Source organism: Aethalodelphis obliquidens, unplaced genomic scaffold (genome assembly GCF_003676395.1).
Source record: "Aethalodelphis obliquidens isolate GAN/ISIS:26980383/991018 unplaced genomic scaffold, ASM367639v1 scaffold29, whole genome shotgun sequence".
In the NCBI taxonomy this organism is placed as follows: domain Eukaryota; kingdom Metazoa; phylum Chordata; class Mammalia; order Artiodactyla; family Delphinidae; genus Aethalodelphis; species Aethalodelphis obliquidens.
Genome location: NW_020837973.1, coordinates 235,425 through 259,340, shown reverse-complemented (window position 1 = coordinate 259,340; position 23,916 = coordinate 235,425). Strand labels below are relative to the sequence as shown.

General features: G+C 52.7%; 1 protein-coding gene across 6 annotated transcripts; it reads right to left on the bottom strand.

Annotated features, from left to right (window-relative positions):
* Nucleotides 1–371: 371 nt before the first annotated feature.
* EXOC3 (exocyst complex component 3) lies at nt 372–23,644 on the bottom strand. 6 transcript variants are annotated; one of them, XM_027125403.1, is made up of 13 exons: nt 23,577–23,644; nt 22,223–22,413; nt 19,555–19,774; nt 11,458–12,139; nt 9,628–9,745; nt 8,896–9,021; nt 7,521–7,621; nt 6,713–6,766; nt 5,589–5,699; nt 5,330–5,480; nt 4,101–4,223; nt 1,835–2,124; nt 372–1,347 (listed from the first exon to the last, which is right to left on the bottom strand). In XM_027125403.1, the coding sequence occupies exons 2-13, from the start codon at nt 22,364–22,366 to the stop codon at nt 1,176–1,178; spliced, it is 2,292 nt and encodes a 763-aa protein (XP_026981204.1). In that variant the 5' UTR covers nt 22,367–22,413; nt 23,577–23,644; the 3' UTR covers nt 372–1,175. The 6 variants fall into 6 exon arrangements, with proteins under 6 accessions (XP_026981204.1, XP_026981201.1, XP_026981202.1 ...); XM_027125400.1 differs by lacking the exon at nt 23,577–23,644 and adding an exon at nt 23,104–23,551; XM_027125401.1 differs by lacking the exon at nt 23,577–23,644 and adding an exon at nt 23,199–23,551.
* Nucleotides 23,645–23,916: the final 272 nt, after the last annotated feature.

The following is a 23,916-nucleotide window of genomic DNA, read 5'->3' as shown; positions in this document are numbered from 1 at the left end:
ACTGGCCTTCGGTGTGGGTGCCTGCTAGCCTTTCGCCCAGTGACCTGGAGGTGACCCTCCCCTAGGTGCCGGTGTGGATGCCACCGCCCACCCACCGGGACGTGGCCCTCACCACACCTCCCAGCACATCCTGGCCCCACTGGAACATGCTGGCATCTGGCATTCAGCTTGGGGCCCACCATCGCACAGGTGTCCCCAGCGACCGAAGGCCCTGCCTGCCCCTGTGGTGACCACTGTGTAATCAGGGCAAGGACAGCACAGGGCACTTGGGTCTGCTGTTGGGAAGAGCCACCCCGGGTATTTATTCCAGAAGTAACTCAGAGTGAAAATTCTCTCAGCCAGTGGAAAAATAAATGTAATCTGCATTATCGTAAGGGGCAATGACTAACGATTGTTAACACTCGACTTTATTAATTCAAAAACTGTGTACTGAGCACCGCTACCTACTAGACACTAAGTCTCGTCACACAGGGAACTGATTAACGTGTATTAACAGACAGCACACTGGCAAGAAGCCTCGAGGAAGGTCACGTCTCTTCTGAGCAACACTTGTAAGAACACCCTCATGTCTCCATTTAGGTTTTGATCCTTCAAGAAAAAAGTCCCACCTGTGAATTTTTCACCCCTCGTGAGGAGGAAATAAGAGCACAGCATCCACTCTTCCGTCCTGAAAGCCTGTGAGGAAGGAACTGGGACCCTCAGAGCAGCCCAGCACCGCACACGCCACGTCCTGCACGGGAGGAGGAACGGGGCGAACGCTGGAGCCATCCCCGTGGTTCTCTCGGAGCTCGGCTGCCGAGAAACCTGTCCAGCAGGGCGGCGGCGAGGGTAGGGACCACACGGGGCTCACCGTTTACTCAGGGTGCGACTCTGCAATTCACTTGGTGGAAAAGTAAGATGGATTTGCAGGCGGTGGGGATTCACGCGCCACACCCACCCGGTGGCAGGGAGGAGGGAGGGAGGGAGGGAGCAGTGCGCCCACCAGACCCCAGCGGGCTGGCTCATCACCAGGAAGAGACCCTCACAGCGGGAAGCCCTCACGTCCCATCGGAAGTCCAGACTCGACTGAGCAGCAGTTTCAGAAGTGTGTACACAGCACAGAGGCGAGGGGGAGCTCTCCCGAGACAAGGCCGTCCCCAGACACGCAGCTGACGCCTGGTGGGGGGCCCCGCCGGCTACTTGAGGAGCTTGGCCACGTTCAGGCTAGGAACCACGATATCCTTGAAGATGGGCACGTAGTCTGGACTCGCCTGGGCCGGGCCCTGCTCCAGCGTCTCGATGATGGTCTGCTTCATGTCCCGGCTGGCGTCCCCCCGCACGGCCAGCAGCGCGCCGATGTGCTCGTCCCTGGGGGGGGGGGGAGGGGGCGTCAGGGTGCAGCCGCGGCCACTCAGCCTCCAAAGCCGACTCAAGCCCCCCCGACCCCCGACCGGGCGGCAGGGTGCCTGGAGGTTCACAAAGGCTGGCGGGGAGCTAGCGCCGGGGAGCCGCTCCCCTCGCTTCCTTCCCCCACACGCAGGAGGGGCCCGGCTCCGTTCCCTGGTTCCACCTACACGTGGCACAGGATCAGCCTCCAGAAACCAGTCTGCTCGGCCACCCTCCCATCGGCGCCCGAGCACCAACTGTGGCCTGGTGACGCCCGGGAACCGCGACCCGCGGTGGGGCTGGCGGGCACCGCTGTCATCTCTGAAACCCACTCTGCCCGCATCGCCGTCCGCACGGCATCTGGGGTCCTCACTGGAGCCCGGACCTGCCACACTCACCCGGGAGGCTCCCACCTAATGCCCGGGACCCTCCCTCTCCCCAGCGACCTCAGGAATGTCCCTGCCGCTACCTGATGTCTGGGTATTTGCTGACCAGAGTCGAGACCTCCAGGTAGAGCAGAGAAGGGTCCGTGAGCTTAATGACTTCGGCAACGGCGACGATGGTGTCACAGTGCCCGTCCATCTCCTCACCAAACCCGGCAGCCAGCTTGTGGAAGAGGAAGCGCAGCTGCTCGGCCTCCCGCGCCATGCGCTCGGCGCCCTCCTTGCGCTCCTCGGCGTTCCGGAACGAGATGCGCTTCTGCAGGACGGCCCGCAGGTACTCCTGCACCACGCGCCGGTGCGCCTCGGCGATCATCCGCTACGGGGCACACGGAGAATGGGGTCAGCTGGCACGCGGCCCCAAGGCGAGTCCAGGCCCACAGTGCACGGGCCAGCGCGCTCCTTCCCGTTTCTCATCGATACAAATTTTAGAGTCAACAAAGTAAGCACACCTGAGTCTTTATTACAAATTCTATCTTAGAAAACTGTAGCAGGTTCACCGTGTTTCACGTCTGGGACGCGGGCAGACGCACCGGCCACACGGCAGCAGCCGGAAGTCGGTACTGCCTGGACACCTCGGATGCTCACGTCCATTCTAGAGAGCCCACAGAATAAAGTACGCCGCGGGGACGCCTGCCTGCAGCTCCGCCAGACACGTCGTTCTGGGCGCGGACCCGCTGCAGAGCAGCTTCCCATCGGGGGTGAAGGGGCAGGTGCCAGGGCGGCACCCGCTTTACTGAGACCCGTCTGGTGACTCACGGGCGCCCCCTGGGGGATCCGGGTCTATTTTCCTCGCCCTGCCCATCCTGCACGCGTCTCTCAGCTTCTCAGCCCAGGAGTGTGGGGTGTGGGTTCAGTGGGAGGGCTGGGGACCCTGGGCCAGGCCCTGCTCTGCCCCTCACAGGCTGAAGGGCTCCACACACACCACACCTCGTGCACAGAGGCTAGTCAACGACCAGCCTCTGGGGGTGGTGTGACGAGCTTCTGGGAAAAGAGAAGCCCCAAGTCCACACATTTGGGGAAGTTTTGGAGAAGGCCGTGGTTTTCTCCGGAGCCCACCCACAGGTAGACGGACATCTAGCCGTCACCCACGAACACGCGAGCACGACTCTGCTGACACAAGGCGCAGCCTCAGAGTCCCAAGAACAGACATCAGAAGCTCCGTGTACCAGGGAGGCCGGGCAGTGAGGGGGACCCCAAGGGCCCCAAACAAGACAAAGCGAGACAACACCCGGTAGCTGCAGGGACTCAGGCGGAGGCCAGGCTCTTGGCAGAGCAAGTGAGACCGCGGGCTCCCGGCCGCTCCAGGAGGCGAGCCATCTGGACCAGGAGTGGCTGAGACACAAGCCCCAAGGACTTCACACACCCGGTTAGATCAAAGGACAGATGCTGAGAAACATAAAAGGTGGAACCAAAAACTACAAAAACCAAGAAATTCAAAATTGAACAGAGCTGGTCCCACCGACCTCTAACCACCAGAGGCTCCTGACAGCTGTGAAGCGACCAACCAGGTGGATTTAAAACACCTGGGTCTCCCTGCAAGCATCACTTTTAATGGCAGCGTTAGGAGAATTTAAGCTTACGAATGAGACAAAGATGCCCCTGTGCTGGGGGGTCCCAGCCAGGGCAGCGAGACAAGGAGAAGACATGAAGGTACAAGAACCAGAAATGAAATGACACAGTGACGCTGCTCACAAATGAGACAAGCGTCTACAGGGATGCCCAGAGGACCTGGAGACACGTCCTGAAGTGTCCGCACCCAAGCTCTGTGTGTCAAACCACTCACGCTTCCATAAACCACAAACAGAAAGGCTGATTTTAAAGCAAAACCCACCCAAGGCCCTGAGAATTCCCCCGCGGAAAGCTGCCTGAGCCCCAGACGGGAACAGGGGCATTTCACGGGACCTGGAGGGGACCCCGACGGCCGGGGACCCTGGAGTCTCCTGTGGGCCCTGTGCTGAGAGCCGCCCACTGGCCCCCAAGTGTGGACGTGAAGGGGGAACTGAGGTTCCTGCCCAGCCTCTCATCAGAGCCATGGCCACAGCCCCACCCGCCCTTTGAGGGGTCCCTGCTGAGGAAGTCCCCACTACCCATGGGGTTCTGGGTCTGCGGCCGTGTCAGCGTGGCCTTGGACAGCAAGGTGCATGCCCCACCTCTGCCACCTTCAGACGGCAACGTCTCCGACCTGCCTGGGTTCACAAAACCACCCGTGAACTTCCACCCAAGAACTGATGACACCAAATTCTACACAAGATGCCAGGGGACTCAGGCCACATGTGTGCCCCACACTCTTACCTTTCTATATGGCTTTTTAATTTTGGCAAAATCATTAAAATAGTCTTCCACGGTGACACAGATGATGTCTACAGCATTTGATCCTAACAGCCACTTCTTTGTCATCAGCTCATTGAGATGTTGCTGAAAGCACAGACCACAGAAAACACCCTCATGACGGCCTGTCATCGGGAGAGGCACTTGGAGCCTCCTTCCTACGCCCGCCTGACGTTCAGCGATGCTCACGCAGAAACTCTGCAAACATGTACTTTAACCGTAGACTTGTATGAGACGCAAGGGTGGTATCTGTGCGGACATGTCTTCCCTTATTGACTACACCTATTTGTTGTGTGGATGCTCTGTAATTTGTGTACCCAATTCTGATGAACACTTAAAATGTCTCATTTTGCAATTATAAAGAATGCTGCAGTGAATCTGTATATTTTTGCAGATGAAATTCCTAAAACTAAAAGTTATTAGTCAGAAAGTATGCAAACTACAACCTTGACGACTGTTGCCCTCCAAAACTCGTGCCAACTGCCCTCCCATAACTGTGCCGATTCACGGTTCTACACGGAACACAGGAGTCTCGTGCCCTCGACATCACGTGGTAGCAATGTTCTTAATCCCTACCGTCCTGGTAAGCAACAAAAATATTCGGGTTTAATTTGCTTTTCTTTGAAGAGCAGTTAAGACTGGGCACTCTGTTTCCTACTTAGGACACATGACTCCTTGTTCGGGGAAACAGTTATTCATGTCCCTCGTCTATCTCTCTATTATGTTGTCTTTTTAAGTGCACTTTGTTTTCTAAACCATTTCTGAGAAAGTTACAGCTGTCATGAAATGATACCACCCATCACCCCAGGAGCTCCTTCCCTGCAGGACCCAAGATGACCATGATTCTATTTGTTAAATGCACTCTGGTTTCTGCCGGTTCTATATGATGCTGAGCCATTTTCATACCTTCTGAAGTAAACTTACTTGCTCAACACGCACCACGCCTTGGCTGTGACCTGCATGCACTTTGTTTATGGCTGTGCTCTGTGCCTTTGCTCAAAGCCGAGCCCGGCTGTGTGACGGGCGTGCAGCCCAGCTCGTGCCCTCAAGCAACAATCTGCTGATGGCCATAACCAATCTCCTCTCCAATACCAGCTTCTACCCTGTGACCTGCTGAGTGCTCTGGTCTCTAACGCTTCCTGCAAGGGGCTCTCCTTGACGCCACACCAGGGGAGCCGGCCCGTGGCGCCCACCTCCAGGTCCAGGAAGACTTCCTCAAGCAGGCTGCTGCAGCCCTCCTCAGCGATGGCGTCCAGAAGCCCATCCATGCTCGGCTGGCTCAGAGACACGCTTTCGTCCGCGTCATGCTGCAGATACTTTCTTTTCAAACTGACTATGGATTCTCTGCGAGGAGACAGAGGAGGAGACAGAGGGCCGGTGAGGCCGCCGAGCGCCCCGCCCCCCAGCCGCAGCCGAGCGCCCCCGCCCCGCGGCCGCAGGGCCCCCGCTCACCTGAGGGTCCAGCAGTTGTTGATGAGCGCGATCATGTACTGCACGTAGCAGTGCGGGTGCTGCCGCTTCCGCAGGTGCTCCTCCTTGTACAGCTGCGCCTCCTCTTTGTACCTGGGGGACACACGGCCACGTCAGAGCAGCCTCGCAGCACGGCGCCAACGCGCAGCCTAACAATCACATTCTGCATTGCTAGCATCTGGCCAGACGAGTCTTCAAAAATAAAGGATTCTAGAGGGGGTGACCTATGCTAATAGAAGTTGATCATCTAAAAAAGATTATTAAAAATTAATTTCGTTATCAGGCTTTGAAATATGGCTCAGTGTTCTGATTTTACAAATATTCTGAAACATTTGTAATTGGGAGAGTATTATTTCGTCTGACGTATGATTCAGCTAGAAACTCATACAATAGTGTTTGGGACACAATCAAATGTTAGATAAAATGTCCTTTTCTGAGACTTTCCCTGAAAAAATCAAACTAAAAATAAATTAGACTCTTTAAGATGTCAAGAAAACAACTGAGACGGCTACATGCTTCATTTTTGAATTTATCATGGAGATTCTCAAACATATATGGGAGTACAAGAAAAGCACAACACACCGTATAAATTTGTACGCGTTTTCAATAGATGTGAAGGAAGGAGCAAACTGAAAACTGGCAATTAAAGGGAAGTAATCAAGCATTCATTCCACCCTTCTGTCCAAAGCATGATTCAGGTAACCACACAGCTGAGGCTGCTGAGGAAAACATCTGCTTTACAGAACAATACCAACGGGATGACTAACTCAGGCCATGACCCATGGGTGACAGCTGACGGGGATCCTAAGCAGAGGCCCGGCTGTCGGCACCCGAGCCACAGGAGCAGGCTATGGGCAAACAGTAAGGAAACACGGAGGAGCCCCACGGCCTTCAGAGCCAACCTGTGGTTCGTGGGCAGACGGCAGCTTGAGGCCAGGCTGGAGGACACTGGACAGGAGGGTCTGTGCATCTCCACAAGCCAGCGGCTCAGAGCGGGAGGGGCTGCCCTCCGGCACCACAGAGTGGTTGGCCTTCTGCCAACCCGGTCTGAACACACAGCTATAAACAGGTGGGTCTGAGACCAGCGGGAAAACCCAAACACAAACCTGGTGTCAGGCGGCCCCACGGAACGCTCCTGACAGATCGGTGGGTTGATGGCACTGCAGTTAGGGTAGGGAATGCAGGGGATGAAACGCCGCAGCGTCCGGGATTTGCTGTAAAGCACAGCTGATCCCTGAACAACGTGGGTTTCAAGTGTGCAGGTTCACTTACACGTGAACCTTTTCAGCCAACACGCACCGCAGCACTGCACGAGCTGAGGCTGGCTGATCTGGGGGTGCGCGACCACGGCAGGAGCGCCGACTGCAAGCTCACGTGTGGATTTTCAGCCGCACCGGGGGCTGTCCCCTCCAGCCCCCATGTTGTTCAAGGGTCAAGTGTACCTCAGCAGAGCGAGGGGGAGGAGAGCCGGATGCGGCAAGGGCGGCTTTACAGGCAGCTTTTGAACCCGGATGGTGGGCTAAGCAGGTGTTTAGGCCATTCTTCCTACCTCCGTATACATTTGAAAATCTTTGTGTACAACTTGGTGGGGGGGGCATCCCTGTGGAGGGCACCCCGGGGAATTGGGACAACAGGAAGGCTGACTGAAGGAGGTCCCCAGCTCCAAGCCTGCAGTAGCACCAGCCCACTGCTGAGAACCCCACACCATCACACCCGGGACCCCGGGGGAATGCAACCCATTCAAAAGGCAGATAACGAGAAAGGGCTTGAGTTCTGACTAAGGGGAAAAGGTGACTACAGTGAATCCAGGCTTGAATTCTTTTTTAATACTGGCCAGGTTGGGATCAACACAGTTTTCCTCTCCATTAAAAAAAAAAAAACCTACTAAATTAGCACACTGGCAAGAATACATACCTACTTAAAAAAGAATTCATTTGCTGAAGACACAAAACGAGTACCTTTGTTTTCAAATCTTCACTTATCTGAGCAGCGACTTGAAGGTTCTGTTCAAACATCTAAAAATTGGAGAACTTATGAATTCTGATAGAAACTCACGAGGGTGCAGATTTCCCATTATATAAACCCCCCACCTGTTAACTGGTAGTCAGGACAGTCCAAATTCAGAGGAAAAAATGACGCCAGGTGAAAAATAACAAAGTTACTTAAACAAACACACAAAACTTTCTTACCAGGTAAAAAAAAAAAAACCCAGGGAATCATTTCCTAATTCCCTGCAAACAGGCTGGTCTCCACAAGGGGGACACATATGTTCTCATGGGGAGACAGGGAAACGAGGGGTCCGGGGAGGGCGGGTGTGGCTGGGGTCACACGGGTACCAGGGGCTGGGCTGTGGTTTGCGATGTGGGTTTCTTAAGAAGCGCTACGAGGACACACGCTGGAGCTGGGGGGCCGGACGTGGGAAGGTGGAGAAGCACCAGAAGGCAGAGCTCACCCCACGTGGTCACCGGACGTCAGCTTCCAAAATAAAGGAAAGGTGAAGTCCAACACGTCATGGACTAGTGGGATCACCCAGAGCCTGGCTAGAGCCCCAGCTCCGTGTCAGCAGAAGGAGAGCCCTCGAACACGGCTCGGCCCTCCTACCATCAGCAATGTTTCTCAAAGGAAGGGGACTGGACAGGCCATACAGAGAGAGCAGGCTACCTGTAAGAACGCACGATGACGCTAAAACCCTAAAAGACTCCTCCCAAAGTACGTCAGATTAGACTCGATCGTGTAGCATTTACGAAGACAAACCTTGGCCATTACATCAGGAAATAAGCAAATTCAAATTTGAGCATCAGACACACATAACACATAATTAGCTTCTGGTTTGAGATCAAAAACCATTAGGAGGGCTTCCCTGGTGGCACAGTGGTTGAGAGTCTGCCTGCCAATGCAGGGGACACGGGTTCGAGCCCTGGTCCGGGAAGATCCCACGTACTGTGGAGCAACTGGGCCCGTGAGCCACAACTACTGAGCCTGTGTGTCTGGAGCCTGTGCTCCTCAACAAGAGAGGCCACGATAGTGAGAGGCCCGCGCACCGCGATGAAGAGTGGCCCGTGCTTGCCGCAACTAGAGAAAGCCCTCGCACAGAAACGAAGACCCAACACAGCCAAAGATAAAAAAAAAAAAAAAAAAAGAACCATCAGGAGAACAAAAACCATTAGGTTTTGCGGCCGTGGGTGAAGCTACTTGGCAAGTCTGAGCCTCGGCTGCGCAGCTTCAGAGAGAAGCAGGTTCTCTCCGCCGGCAGCAACTGCGTGCATCTGGGAAGCCTGAGGCCCGGTACCTGGAAGACGATGGCGGGCAGTGTCGTCTGGTAGTAGCCGTCCTGGTCGGCCTCAGGTTCAGTCTCTTTCACCCAGTCCTTCCTGTCTGTTTCCAGGGCTTTCCGCAGCCAGGCAATGATGTTTGACTAAGCAGGAGCAAAGAACAGAACCAGGCTTGGAGTCAACAGGCCGCTCTTCAGTGGAGCAGCTGCAGAAGCCAACACCACCCCCTGGGGATCCCAGGCCCCACACAAGGGAACAATCCACCTCCACGCGCGGGACCCCGCCAGCCTCCCTCAGCTTAACCTTCTGGACGACGGTCATGCTGGAGGACAGGCCAGGTCAGTCAGGACAGGGAAGCACGAGACCTACGTGCCTCTGGCAGGCCATTCACGGAGACCAGACCCCACGGCCGCTACCCCAGCCGCCCCTGCGTCCCAGCACGGCCTTGGCGCCTCTGTCAGAGGCTGCCTGGTGTCAGGCTCCCCACGTCCCAGGAGCAGACCTGACCACCTCATCGCACCCTCGGACCCCCGAGGGCACTGGGCGGTACCCCACCCCCACCCCCGCCGCCTGCCGCCCTCCCACTCCCAGGCTCAGTGCTGTGAGGCGGGCAGGCGCCACGGCACATCCAGGACGCCTCCAGACCCGACTTCTCAGAAAGAGCCACGCGTCCTCTGGAAGCCCGACGGCCAGATGGGTCCTGGCTGCAGCCCGACTCGGCCCATGTGGGCCCACATCCCTCCACTCACTGTCAGAGTCGACATGTAGGTGTCGAGCAGCTCGGCGACCACGTCTGGAGAAAGCAGGGGCTCCAGGACCCCGACGTCCACGTCCGGGGCCAGCTCTGCGTTCCCCATCATCTCTGCACTGCGGGCACAGGAGGGAAGGGAAACAGGAAGCCCTCAGGTGGGTGGTGCAGTTCCCCGTCCCAGGGGCCTGCAGGGCAAGGTTTGCTGGCTCCACCCACGGTGCCCTGAGGAAGACCAGGGCCTGGCAGGTAGGAGGTCCCATGAGTTGGAGAACAGACAAGCACTGAATTTAGAAACGTAGGGCACAGCCGCTAATGCCGCTGGTCCAGCAGGACGAGGACCAGAGCGGAGAACACCTGACACCCGCAACCAAACGCGACTCAGCAAGTGAAGTGTCAGCACTTCCAGCCTATGGGGCTGAAGAAGGGAGGGATGTGAACCAAGCTTCAGAAAACAGTTTTCATAAAAAACAGATAAAAGCCAGGTATGCGGCTGGGTTCCTAACTGTCCGAGGCTGATTGCTCGGATGACCCCTAAGTGTGGATCCAGAATGACAATCCTGAGTACTAACAGCTTGTCCTCCACTCCTAAGACATCCAAGGTCTTCCTGAGTGAAAAAGCACTTCATGAGATTCTGCAAATACTAAGAGACCATCTACAACTTAGATCATTTCTGCCCCAAGAACCTTAACTCCGCGTGAAAATGTTTCTAGCGTGAAAGCGGTCCAACTTTTCCCATGAGAAACTCCAATACGAAAGGATGTGGTCACCAACAAGAAGCCGTCGAGAACTGCCAAGGACAGAAAAACGCTCACAGCGTGGCGGCTGGAACCACGCGGGCCACACAAGTGCGCACCCCGAGGTCTGGCGGCCGGAGCGCGGCGAGGGCCCCGACCCCAGTTCAAGTCGCACCGCCCCCCCCGCAAGGGCCGTGTGACCCTGGGCGTGTTCCTCCCTGTGCCTCAAAACGAAGATGATGGTGAGAGGTCTTCCTCGAGGGTGGCCTGACGACAGGATCACGCGACGGCAGTGGAGGGCGGCACACAGGAGGCGCCGAAGCCCAGGCCCAGCACGGGGAAGCAGAGACAGCGCCAGCCACGATGAATACGATGTTTTCTTTCCCTTTATATGTTTCCGTGTTGAAATGTACATATTCTCTACCACAAGCAGCTACCAAAAAACAAACAAACACAGACCCCAAAAATCCCCAAATCTTACTGCAAAAACGAGAGGTTTCATTAATTCTACACACTAGCACAAGACAGGCTAGAATAAGACGTGCCTTCCTCTCGCTAGCGAACCCTAGGAGTTTCAGAATGCCCCACCACTGGCTTGTTTTTCAAACCCTACCTCAGAGTAACGCCCGTGCAAAGGGGCTCACAGTCCTTTCAGGAAGCGACAGAGCGTCAAGGCTGAAGTGCCGAAGGGCAGCCGACAAGAAACCAGACTCGGGGGGGGCGGAAGCCGGCAGGGGCAAGCTGCCGTCTCCTCAGCAGCACGAGACTCGGGGCCTCCTGGGTCCACGTGTCCTCACCTGTCCAACAGGTGACACCACCTGCTCTCAGTGTCACCGCGAGAAGGCGGCTCAGGAGTGCAGGAAACGCAAGGCCGAACTGCTCACTACGGACGGACCGGCCAGGGCACAGGCTCCACCCAAATGCAAGAGCGTGCACACGACCAGGGGCCCGACCTCGGGTCACAGGTGGACCAAAAGGGGACGCGTCAGCCGGAAGGCAACGCCCTGAGCAAGAGGACTCGGCGGCCGTTTAGAACGGCTAGTACGCTTCGCCCCCAGGAAACAGGGAACGCCAGGTACACAGGTGGAGTTACCTGGTGTAAGTGTTTAGGACCCAGGTCAGCAGGCTCACGATCTCGTTTGCTTCCAGGTCCTCTGCTGCGAGCTCCTGCATCCGCGTGCTTAGAGCCTGGTGGTACACGTTCAGGAGGCTCCTGAAAATCTGGTAGCGAGGAGGAAAGCACTGCACCATCAGGCTCCGGGCGACGAGGAGGTCGTCCAGGACACACTTCCTTATGATCTCCAGGTGGCGCACGAGCCACATCCTGTCAGACTCCCTGGTGTCCGCCTGCGTGCCCTCGATCCTCGTGGTCACGGTTCTGTCCAGGACGGCGAACATCTTCTCCTTCCAGTTCTTGGGCCTTCCAGGAGGAACGAAGCCAGTTTGCTTCTTTCGGTCAAGTATGCGCCTGTCAATCTTTTCTTCCCTTTCGATGATCCTGACCACGGAGACCAGCAAGGTGGGGTCGCGGCGCACGGTGACCAGGGACCGCTGCAGCACCATCCACAGCTGCTTGGCCAGCTCGTCGGACAGCGCCTGCGTGCTCCCAAAGTAGCTGTGGATGAGGCTCATGTCACGCGCGTTCCCGCTGTCCATGCGGTACTGCTCGTACATCAGCCCGTCGCGGGAGCACTCCAGGTCCATCAGCTTCCGGTGGGCCTGCAGCAGCGCCCCTTGCTCTATGAGGTCCTGGGTCTCCCTCACGATCTCGGGCACTGCGGGAAAGGCACAAGATGGTACCGTGAAAAACCACACGAAGGGCCATACGGGACTCTGGGCAGATGGGGACAAGGGTGACCAGCAACCTGTCTCCCACCTGGACAGCTGCTGCACTGACAGACTCCATCCGAGTACCTGTTTTGGAACTCTGGAGTCTACTGAAGGCATACAACTTCCAGGGAAAGGTGTGAAAGTAAGGTGTGGTTAATACTGGTGCATTTCAGCTCTCAGCACCAGTAGAAAAGTAGAAACTGACTGCAAATGACCAGGAGAGGCGCAGGCTCAGAAAGACCTGAGAAGACCTTGAGTTTACATGTCAGCCTGACCCTCTGCACAGACACAGCCTACGACAATCAAAACAACAAAAACAATAAACAGAATCAGCATACCCTGGCAAAGAGGAAAACCTGATTTCCAGAGTCACATGTTATTAGATTCGAACGTCCAACGTTCGACAACAACATCACAAGGCATACAAAGATACAGGAGAGAACGGAGATTCAAGGAAAAAATAAACCAACAGAAATCATCCCCGAGAAGGACCAGACAGATGCTGGACTAGACAAGCCTCTGAAGCAAACTCTTCAACACGCTCAAAGAACTAGAAAGTATACGAACTGGATGGAAAATGTACTTCAAATTTTCAAAGCAGATTTGATCAAGCAGAAGAAGGCAACGGCAAACCTGAAGACAGGAAGGAAGTTATCAAGCGTGAGGATAAGAGGAAAACAACTAGAGAGGAGTGAACAGAGCCTAAGGGGTCTGTGCGGTGCACACTGTGGGAGACCCAGAGGAAGAAAGAAAGATGGGCAGAGCGACTACGGGCACGCTGCGCTTTACCGTGCTTCACAGATGCCGCACGTTTTACAAACCGAAGGTCTGTGGCAACCCTGCATCAAGCAAGTCCATCAGCACCATTTTTCCAACATCATTTGCTCACTTCGTGTCTCTGTGTCACGTTCTAGTTATTCTTTCAATATTTCAAACTTTTCACTATGATTGTAAGTGTTACGGTGATCCGTGATCAGTCACCTTTGATGTTACTACTGTAATTGTTTTGGGGCACCGAGACTCGTGCCCGTATAACATGGCAAACGTAACTGACAAATGTGGTGTGTGTTCTCACTGCTCCCCGTGCTCTCGCCCTCTCCTCAGGCCTCCCTATTCCGAGACACAGGAATACTGAAATTGGGCCGATTAATAACCCTACAATGGCTTCTAAGTGGTCAAGTGAAAGGAAGAGTCGCACATCTCTCACTTTAAATCAAAAGCTAGAAATGATTAAGCGGAGTGAGGAAGGCCTGTCGAAAGCCGAGATAAGCTGAAAGCTGGGCCTCTTGTGCCAAACAGTTAGCCAAGCTCTGAAGGCAAAGGACAGTTCTGGAAGGAAATTAAAAGTGGTACTTCAGGGAACACACGAATGGTAGGAAAGCAATACAGCCTTACTGCTGATATGGAGAAAGTTTTAGTGACTGGACAGATCAAACCAGCCACAACATTCCCTTAATCAAAGCCTAATCCAGAGCAAGTCCCATTTCTCTGAAGGCTGAGACAGGTGAGGAAACTAGAGATCTAAAGTCAGAAGCCAGCAGAGTCTGGCTCATGAGGTTGAAGGAAAGAAGCCGTCTCGATAACACAGAAGCCCAAGGTGAAGCTGCAAGTGCCGGTGTAGGAGCTGCAGCAAGTTCTCCAGAAGATCCAGCTGCCATAACTCATGAAGGTGGCTGCACGAAACGACAGGTTTTCAATGCAGACAAAACAGCCTTCTATTGAAAGAAGGTACCATCTAGGACTTTCACAGCTAGAGAGAAGTCAGCGCCTGGCTTCAAAGCTTCAGAGGACAGGCTGACTCTCTTGTTAGGGGCTAATGCAGGTGGTGCCCCTAAGGTGAAACCAATCTTCATTTATCATTCCAAAAATCCTGGGACCCTTACGAATTATATTAAATCTATTCCACCTGTGCTCTATAAATGAACAGCAAAGGCTGGATGACAGCACGTGTCTTTACAACATCATCTGCTGAATATTTTAAGCCCACTGTTGAGACCTACTGCTAAGAAAAAAAAGAAAAGATGTCTTTCAAAACATTACTGCTCATTGATAATGCACGTGGCCACTCGAGCTCTGACAGAGGTGTGCAACAACATCCTTGTTGTTTTCACGTCTGCTAACACAACATCTACTCTGCAGCCCACGGATAGAGGAATAACATCGACTTGCAAATCTTATTATTTCAGAAATACATTTCGAAAGGCTACAGCTGCCATAGATAGTGATTCCTCTCATAGATCAGGGCAGAGTCAATTGAAGACCTGGAAAGGATTTACCGTTCTGGAGGCCATTAAGAACACTCATGATTCATGAGAAGAGGTCCAAATACCAACATTAACAGGAGTTTGGAAGAAGCTGATTCCGACCCTCGTGGATGACTTTGAGGGGTTCACGACTTCAGTGGAGGAAGTAATGGCAGATGTGGTGGAAACAGCAAGAGAACCAGAATTAGAAGTGGAGCCTGAAGATGTGACTGAACTGCTGTGATCTCACGATAAAACTTTAACACATGCAGAGTTGCTTCTTACGGATGAACAAAGAAAGTTCTTAAGATAGAAACTACTCCTGAAGTTTAAAGATGCTGTGAAAATTGTTGAAATAACAAAGGATTTAGAATATTACATAAACTTAGTTGACAAAGCAGCAGCAGGGTTTAAGAGGATTGACTCCAATTTTAGAAGAAGTTCTCCTGTGGTAAAATGCTATCAAACAACATTGCTGCTACAGAGAAATCATTCCTGAAAGGAAGAGTCAGTCAACACAGCCAGCGTCACTGCTGTCTTATTTAAGAAACGGCCGCAGCCACTCCAGCCTTCAGCAACCACTGCCCCGATCAGTCAGCAGCCAGCAACGCTAAGGCAAGACCCTCCACCAGCAAGAAGATTAGCACTCGCCGAAGGTCTGGATGACAGTCAGCATTTCTCAGCAATAAAGTATTTTTTATTTTAGGTATGTACATTGTTTTTTTAGACATACTCGTATCGCACACTTAATAAACTACAACACAATGTAAACATAACTTATATTCAGTGGGAAACCAAAAAATTCGCATGACTCGCTTTGCTGAGATAATTTGCTTAACTGAGGTAGTCTAAAAACGAACCTGCATTATCTCCAAGGTGTGCCTGTATTTTAAATAATGGTCAAAGACTTACTAAATTTGATGAAAGACATAAATATAAACATTCAAGAACTCAACAAACTCCAAACAGAAAAAACTCAAAGAGACCCAACACCAAGACACATTGTAATCAAACCATAGAAAGCCAAACACAGAGAGAGAAATCTTGAAAGCTGCAAGGGAGAAGCAGCTGATCACATACAAGGGATCCTCAGTGGAGTATCAGCAGATTTCTCTTCAGAGACTTTGAAGGACAAAAAGCAGCCTGCTGGTAATATTCAAAGTGCTAAAAGGAAAAAAACCTGTAACTCAAGAATCCTATATTTGGTAAAACTGTCCCCCAAAAGTGAAGGAGAAATTAAGACATTCCCAAACAATAGCTGAAGGAGTTTGTGACCACTGGACCTACGCTGTGAGAAATGCTAAAGAAGTTCTGCAGGTGAAATGACACCGGACAGCAACTTGAAGCTGTGGGAAGAAATGAAGGTCTCAGTAAAGGTAAATACATGGGCAACTGTAAAGCCAGTATTACTGTAACTTTGCTTTGTAACTCTTTTTGTTTTACATAATTCAAGAGACTAATACATTTAGAGAAAAAAAAATTAGTCCAAAGCTAGTACTAATAGAAAGCTAGAACAGCTGTAACTCTGGTTTATAATTCCACATTTTACTTTCTACATAATTTGAAAGACGAACGCATTTTTTTTTAAATAGCAACTAGTCTATGTTTTTGGATACACAATATATAAAGGTGTAGTTTTGTGACATCAATAACTGAAAGGAGATGGGAAGTGTTGTATAGGAGCAGAGTTTCTGTATATTATTGAAGTTACGCTGGTATAAATTCAAATTAGCGTTATAACTTTAGGATGGTAAATGTAATCCCCATGGGAACAAAAAACGATAATAGCTATAGAATATACAAAAAAAAAGGATTGAGAAAGGAATTAAAACACTTTACTACAAAAAAAAATCAACTAAACAAAAGACTATAATGCAGAAAATGACAAAATAAGGGCATACAGAAAACAGTTGGGAAATGACAGAATTAAGTCCCTCCTTACCAGTAATTACTTCAAATGTAAGTGGATTAAACTCTCCAATCAAAAGACAGAGACTGGCAGAATGGATAAAAACACATGATCCAACTTTACGCTGCCTACAAAAGACTCACTTGAGATCCAAAGACACAAATAGATTGAAAGTGAAAGGATGGGAAAAGTTATTCCATGCAAACAGTAACCAAAAGAGAGCGGGGGTGGCCGTACTAACATCAGACAAAACAGATTCAAAGTCAAAAAAGGCTGTAAGAAACAAAGAAGGAATTTTATATTAATAAGACGTTCAATCCAGTAAGAATATACAAGTATAAACATTTACACACCTAATGACCATTAAAATATACGAAACAAAAATTGACAGAACTGGAAAAACAGACCGTTCTACAATGATGGCTGGAGAATTCAATATGCCGCTCACAATAATGAACACGATCAGACGCAAGATCAGTAGGGAAATGGGACTTGAACCTCACGACAAACTAACTAGATCTTACAGACGTATACAGAACACTTCACCCGACCCAACAGCACACACAGTCAGTCCTCTTAAGTGCACATGGGACATTTTCTAGGGCAGACCATACCCTTAGGCATGAATTAAATTAAATCATTAGGAATGAATTCATTTAAACCATGAATTAAATCTCAATAGATTTTAAAAGATAAATGTCATACAAAATATCTTCTCTGACTACAAATGGATGAAGTTAAATATCTGTGATTGACAAAAAACTCACAAATTTGTGGAAATTAAGCAGCACACTCTTAATCAATGGGCCAAAGAAGAAATTACAAGGGAAATTAGAAAATACTTAGAGACAAATGAAAATGAAAACACAACATACCAGAACTTACAGTGCTAAGGGCGAAGTACAGCTATAAACACTTCAGTTAAAAGAGAACGATTTCACGTCAACAACCTAGCTTTACAACTTAAGGAACTAGAAAAAGAATCAACTAAACCCTCAACTACAATGGAAAAGAATATGAAAAAGAATATACCTACATATATGTGTATAACTAAACCACTTTGCTGTATACCAGAAACTAATACAACATAAGTCAACTATACTAATTTTTTTAAAAAAAGTTCTTAGGAAAAAAAAAAAGCTAAACCCAAAGCTACCAAAAGGAAGGCAATAATCAAGATTAGAGCAGGGATAAACAGAGAATCGAAAAACACAACAGAAAATCAACAAAACCAAACGCGGTTCTTTCAAAAGATTAACGATCGACAAATCTTACCTAGATGAACTAAGAAAATAAGAAGACTCAAAAACTAAAATCAGAAATAAAAGTGAGGACGTTACTACCAATTCTACAGAAATAAAAGGGATTATAAGAGTACTATGAACAACTGTACACCAGCAAACTGGATAACCCAGATGAAGTGCAGATTCCTAGAAACACAAAACCTAAACCACAAAGAAACAGAAAATCTAAATAGACCTATAAACTAGTAAGGGACTTGGGGGAGGGGGCATGGGGAACTATTATATAACGGCTGCAGATTTTTTTTCTTTCAGTTTTATTGAGATAGAATTGACACTGCACTATATAATAAAGTTTCAATTTGCAAGGTGAAGAGTTCTAGAGATGGATAGTGATGGTTTCACAACGATACGAAAGCACTTCATACTACAGAACTGTGCAATTGAAAATGGTCAAGATGGTAAATCTTATATTATGCATATTTTATAATTTGTAAAAGTGTGGAGAAAAAAAGGCTGTGTGCACAACACTACTGAATTACAGGCAATGAGAAAAGTCTGAAGGGAGCCAAATAAGCACAACATCTTCCCAATAAAAACATACTCCTAACGAAACCACATCTACACCACAGCCTCATTGCTCATCAAAGGAAGAAAATTATTTTCAACCTCTGTGGGTGGAAAGGCAGCTTTTTGGTCACTTGGCATTAGCGTCCAAGACTGGAAGAAGATGGCAGTCAACAGGAAATTATAAGAGGGAAATTAACTAAGAAGGCTGGTTGAATGTCATGAAGGAGATTGTGGCAGGTAGACTGGACCAATTCCAGGTCGTCCACAGTCACCAAGAGGAGCTGCTTCCAGAGCGCCCACCACAGTCGGCAGTGCTGTGTCATTCATGGGGGGGACGGAGAAGGGCCCCGGGAAGCTGAGCGTGCACAGAGGGGCGGGGTCAAGTACTCAATAATGCTGCCCTCAGACATGCTGCGGTTCATATGTGGTGGGCTGGTGGGCGGAGGGGAAGAACTGCACCAGGTTCCACTCCGGGGTGGAGCAGAGTTCGGAAGGAAGCGCAGAAAGAACTCGCTGAGACCAGACACCAGATAAAGGCAGGGAAGGGGTCGGACCATCCCAAGGCTTCGGGCTGGGATGATGACCCTGACAGCGGCGAGGGGACAAGGGGACGAGGGGACGAGGGGACGAGGGGACGAGGGGACGGGGGGACGGGGGGACGGGGGGACGGGGGGACGGGGGGGCGAGGGGACGAGGGGATGGGGAACGAGGGGACGGGGCGAGGGACTAGCTCCAGGGGGTGGAGCACAAGCGAGGAGGCTGTGCCGAACACAGCAGGGCACCCTGTGCTGGTGACGGCTGACGCTGAGCCCACTGTTCCTCCCGCCAGTGAGGTACTGGGACAGGCTTCTGAAAGGGCCCCTCCCGCGCCCCCACCTTCCCCACCAGCCCCAAGGACTCCCACAGGCCCAGCTCCCATGGGGACTGAGACTCCAGGGTGTGCCCTATCCGCCCCCTGCCCTGCCCCCAGCCTGCGACCCGTGCACACCCTTCCTGTCTGGGAACTGCGCCCTCTCGTCCCGTTCGTTCGCAGCGCTGCTCCGCCCGCAGACCACGAGCCTGACCGCGAGCCGTCCCGCGGGCGGCGCATCTTCATCCTCCAGCACCTGGCCGAGCCCCGCTGAGCCACGCTGCAGCTGAGGGAACCATGCTCACGCAGCGCTTGCTCAGTTACCCGTTTCTGTGCCTGTCCTGACCATTTCAGAACCACAAACGTTCTACCAGCCTTTATTTGCTCAACTGACCATCCGCCTGTGTTCAAAATACGAACCCAACTGTGCAGGCAGAAATCACCCCTCTGAGCAGGGCGACGACAGCTGCAACTGCCCTGCGGCACCCACAGGGCAAGGAAACGCACACGTGAGTCGTGGGAGAGAGCGCGGCCGTGGCCCGGCTACCTGAGAAGATGTTCTTGAGGTTCTCCACGGCGGCCGCGAGCTGGCTGTGCCGCACGACGGCGTCCTTCACAGCCTTGAGGCTCTCGACGGTGTTGATGCTCTGCCTCCAGTCCTTGCTGACGTCGGCCAGGGACCGCTGGATGTCCTTGACGTCGCTCAGCGCGCTGTGGAGCTGGCTGAGGCCCGTGCGCACCCCGTCCAACTGCGACTGGATCGCGGCCTAGGGAAGACACTGGGTGGGTGAGCAGAGCTGGGACGGCCCCGAGCAGACCTTCCCCAGGAGGCTCAGAGTGTAGAAAAGAGGCGTTTCAGTAGTAGAGAACAGTCAATGCCCACAGACAAGACAACAAAACGCAACAAGGATTCCACGGATTCATAAGGTAGCTTTCCCTTTTTCCCATTGCTTCTTAGAACAAAACGTTTTTAAAGCTCTGCTGAGAAAACCTCACAACACCCATCATCCAGCCCCTTGACCTGAGAACGCCAGACTCCCCCGTGGGAACACCCCGAGTCCCGGGCCGCCCCTTAAGTGCGGCCCTTAGAAGGACTCCACACCACCTCTCAGGCACCCCTCAGCCTCCTCACAGGCCTTCACTAGACGGAGAAACCGTCAGGACTCGCTCATCAGCTTGCGCGGAGAGGGTTTTCCTGCCACTCGGCCAGAACCAGACTCCGCTCCGGGACGGCCGGCCCCACGACGCAGAGCTGGTGCACCTGAGATTCAGACTCACTCTGAGAGCCCGTGGCAACGCCACCCAGTGAGCCGTACAGTCAGAATGGAGAGGGCGTGAAGGAGCAGCAGGTGGATGGGAAAAGGAAGGGAAAGGCCAGGGACCACCACGGTGCCCAGGAATACCTTTCACCCACGAAACACTAAGTAGCGTTTAGAAATAGTTAATGATTTCAACAGACACGACAACTGTTAGCTAATCCCACAAGTTCCTAGAACAGATTAAAATTCTAAATAGGGGCCTCCCCGGTGGCGCAGTGGTTGAGAGTCCGCCTGCCAATGCAGGGGACACGGTTCGAGCCCTGGGCCGGGAAGATCCCACATGCCGCGGAGCAGCTAAGCCCGGGCGCCACAACTGCTGAGCCTGCGCTCTGGAGCCCAAGAGCCACAACTACTGAAGCCCCTGTGCCTAGAGCCCACGCTCCACAATAAGAGAAGCCACTGCCATGAGAAGCCCACGCACCACAAGGAAGAGGAGACCCCACTCGCCGCAACTAGAGAAAGCCCGCGTGCAGCAATGAAGACCCAACACAGCCAAAAATAAACTTAAAATAAATTTAAAATAAATAAAATAGGCCTTCCCTGGTGGCGCAGTGGTTGAGAGTCCGCCTGCCAATGCAGGGGACATGGGTTTGTGCCCTGGTCCGGGAGGGTCCCACGCGCCGCAGAGCGGCTGGGCCCATGGGCCATGGCCGCTGGGCCTGCGCGTCCGGAGCCTGTGCTCCACAACGGGAGAGGCCGCAGCAGTGAGAGGCCCGCATACCGCAAAAAAATAAAAATAAATAAATAAATAAATAAAATAAAATTCTGAATAAAAACGTAGCAGGTCTACACTATTTTTTTTCCTTTGTTTTTTTTTTTTGGCTGCGCTGGGTCTTCGTTGCTCCACGTGGGCTTTCTTCTAGTTGTGGCGAGCAGGGGCTACTCTTCGTTGCAGTGCGTGGGCTTCTCACTGCGGTGTCTTCTCTTGTGGAGCACAGGCTCTAGGCACACGGGCTTCAGTAGTTGTGGCTCGCAGCTCTAGAGCGCAGGTTCAGTAGTTGTGGCGCACAGGCCTAGTTGCTCTGCAGCACGTGGGATCTTCCTGGACCAGGTATCGAACCCGTGTCCCCTGCGTTGACAGGCAGATTCTTAACTACTGTGCCACCAGGGAAGCCCTAAACCATTTTTTAAATTGACATGAAACTGTTTCAAATTAGTCCAGCAGGTCTTTGGCTGCTTCACTGGTGCAAGTGAATGAGCCTCATCCTGTCTCAACAAACCTGCACTTACCTGGCCGCTAATGTTTTCGACTGGAGAGGTGACCTCACTGCCCTGTCAGCATGAGAAGTAACCTTCCTAAAATGCGCTCTCGAGTCCTCAAGACCGCTGTGCTGCCAGTCAACTACAGCAGGCCACGGTCTCAACGTTTTTACAACTACACCAAGTGTGCGTAATTTTAATAAAACCTCCTCTCTCCGCGTGAATTAAGTTGAAAGCCAATCCAAATCATACAAGATCGATTTTCTTTCTTGCCTCAGTCTCCCACACTCTAATAAACGTGCCGAGCTCTCCTCCTTCCTGCCCCAGGGCCAGCCTACTACAGCACGTGCCAGAACGAGCCAAACAAAACGCTCTCTGGATACGCTCTGCAGAAGAGCTTTTAATGAAGAGAAGCTGTCATTCTTCTAGCGTTCTTTAAAAAGTTAAATGGACATTTCTGGGTGCTCAAAAAGGTTGTTCATTTGGTGTTTTCAACATTCCCCCTGTCTTGTCTGTCAATCTACTGATTGGCAGGATACTGTTGGAAGGAACGTGCTAAGTCAAGGTACGTTCAAGGCTGCCCCCTTCCACGTCATCACAAAGTCCAGTTGTTAAGCAGGAACCAGAAACTTGAGATAAAAGCCTGTGTCCCACCTGGGAGTTAAGCAGGTGCCCATGGCCACTCAGGCCTCATACCTTCAATCTGGCCTCCACAGAGGCCTTCTTCCGGGCCTCTCTTCGGCGATACTGCTCCACTTTGTCCAGCTGGTCCGGGCGCTGAAGCATCCCAGCAACCCTCTGGACCGCTGTCGCAACAGCCTCCCGGTCCGTCTCCTTCATGGCTACAAAGCTGGCAGAATCTCTGCGCCTGTCATGCTAGAGGCATCCTGTGTCCATAGGCAGAGAGGGAACAGAAGGGGGAAAATGTGTTAGGGAGGTAGAAAAGTCAGCAACAAAACTTAGCCCCCTCCACCAACAGTGCTGTTCACAGCGGGGCTCTAATGAGAGCATTCGAGATCATTAACCCAGTAAACCTGAAAGAAAGTTGAACTAGGATTATGAACTGCTCGATAAGCAATACAAACCTTCAGAACACAGTTTTACCTTTAAGCGGACCAGAGGCGATTACAGGTATAAGATATTGACATACAGACAATGCCTCTATGGGGGCCCCAGACTACTCATCGTATCAGATGTCAGTCTCCAGGGCACTTCTCTGCCCCAGATAGGGCTAATTTCTCATTTCCAGAGCCCTCACACCACCCCTTTACACACCAGGGGACAGGGGTGGGGGCCACGCCGGGACACCTCGTGCACACGTGGAGGCACAGGGACAGCACGCACCTTACCCTCCCTAGCTAAGGTTCCAGCACCCGTCCTACCATTTCCCTCAAAAATCACTGTCTGCAGTATCCCAAATTCCGTTTCCTACTGCTTAACAGCCCTAGTCAACAAAGGTCAGAGGGCAGAAGGCACTCTGCTCAGGTGCAGTGCACGGGGCACAGGTGCTTGGACACCAAGCACACCTGCCTTCAGCGCCAGCTCCACCAACATCCCAGCCACGGAACTAGGGACACCTGGTGAGCGTCTGGCAGCGGAGGACTGACTTCAGCTATTGGCCGCCCGTCTCCACGCGTGTTTTCTGTGCAAAATTCTCAAAGACATTTCTCACCCCTCCTCACACGCTTTCAGAGCACCACCCAAGTCCGCGCAGGCCCCCGAGGGCCCTGGACACGAGTGCCTTTCGTGCACGCCCACGGAGCGGGGCTGCGGCGCCATCCCTCCTCGCCGCCTTTCCTGATCACAGGCCCGCGCACAGGGCCGGACACCCGGGGCGGCCGCGCGTCTCCCCGCCCGCCACCCGCGCGCGCAGCTCTGCACCTGCTTCCTCCCTCCTCGCGCGGCGCGTCGTCGGCCCCTTCGCGGACGAGAGCCCGCCCCCGGGACCCCACTGCCACCCGCACCGCCTCCCGGCCGCGCCCGCGCCAGCCGGAGCCCGGGGAAGGGACAGCGGGTGGCGACCGCGACCACCGCCCGGAGACCGCCCTACCGCAGCTGCCTCACTGTGCGTGCCGCCGCCGCCGCCGCCGCCCGGAAGTGAGCGGCCGGCAGGCACTTCCGCTTCCGGCCTCGCGACTGGAAGGGTGGGGTCTGGGCGGTCCCGACGCTGCGTGCCCGGCGCGCGGGGTGAGTGACCTGGCGAGCTGGCCGCCGACGGGTGCCGCCCAGATTGGTGGAGACCGCGCGACCCGGAGGGAGCAGAGCGGGGATGCGGCGCGGCGCGGCGCGGCGCGGGAGGGCGCGAGCGCACACACACCGCACGCACGTAAACACATACCACAGGCACACGCCACAGACACGCACGTGTAGACACACCAAACATTTGCACA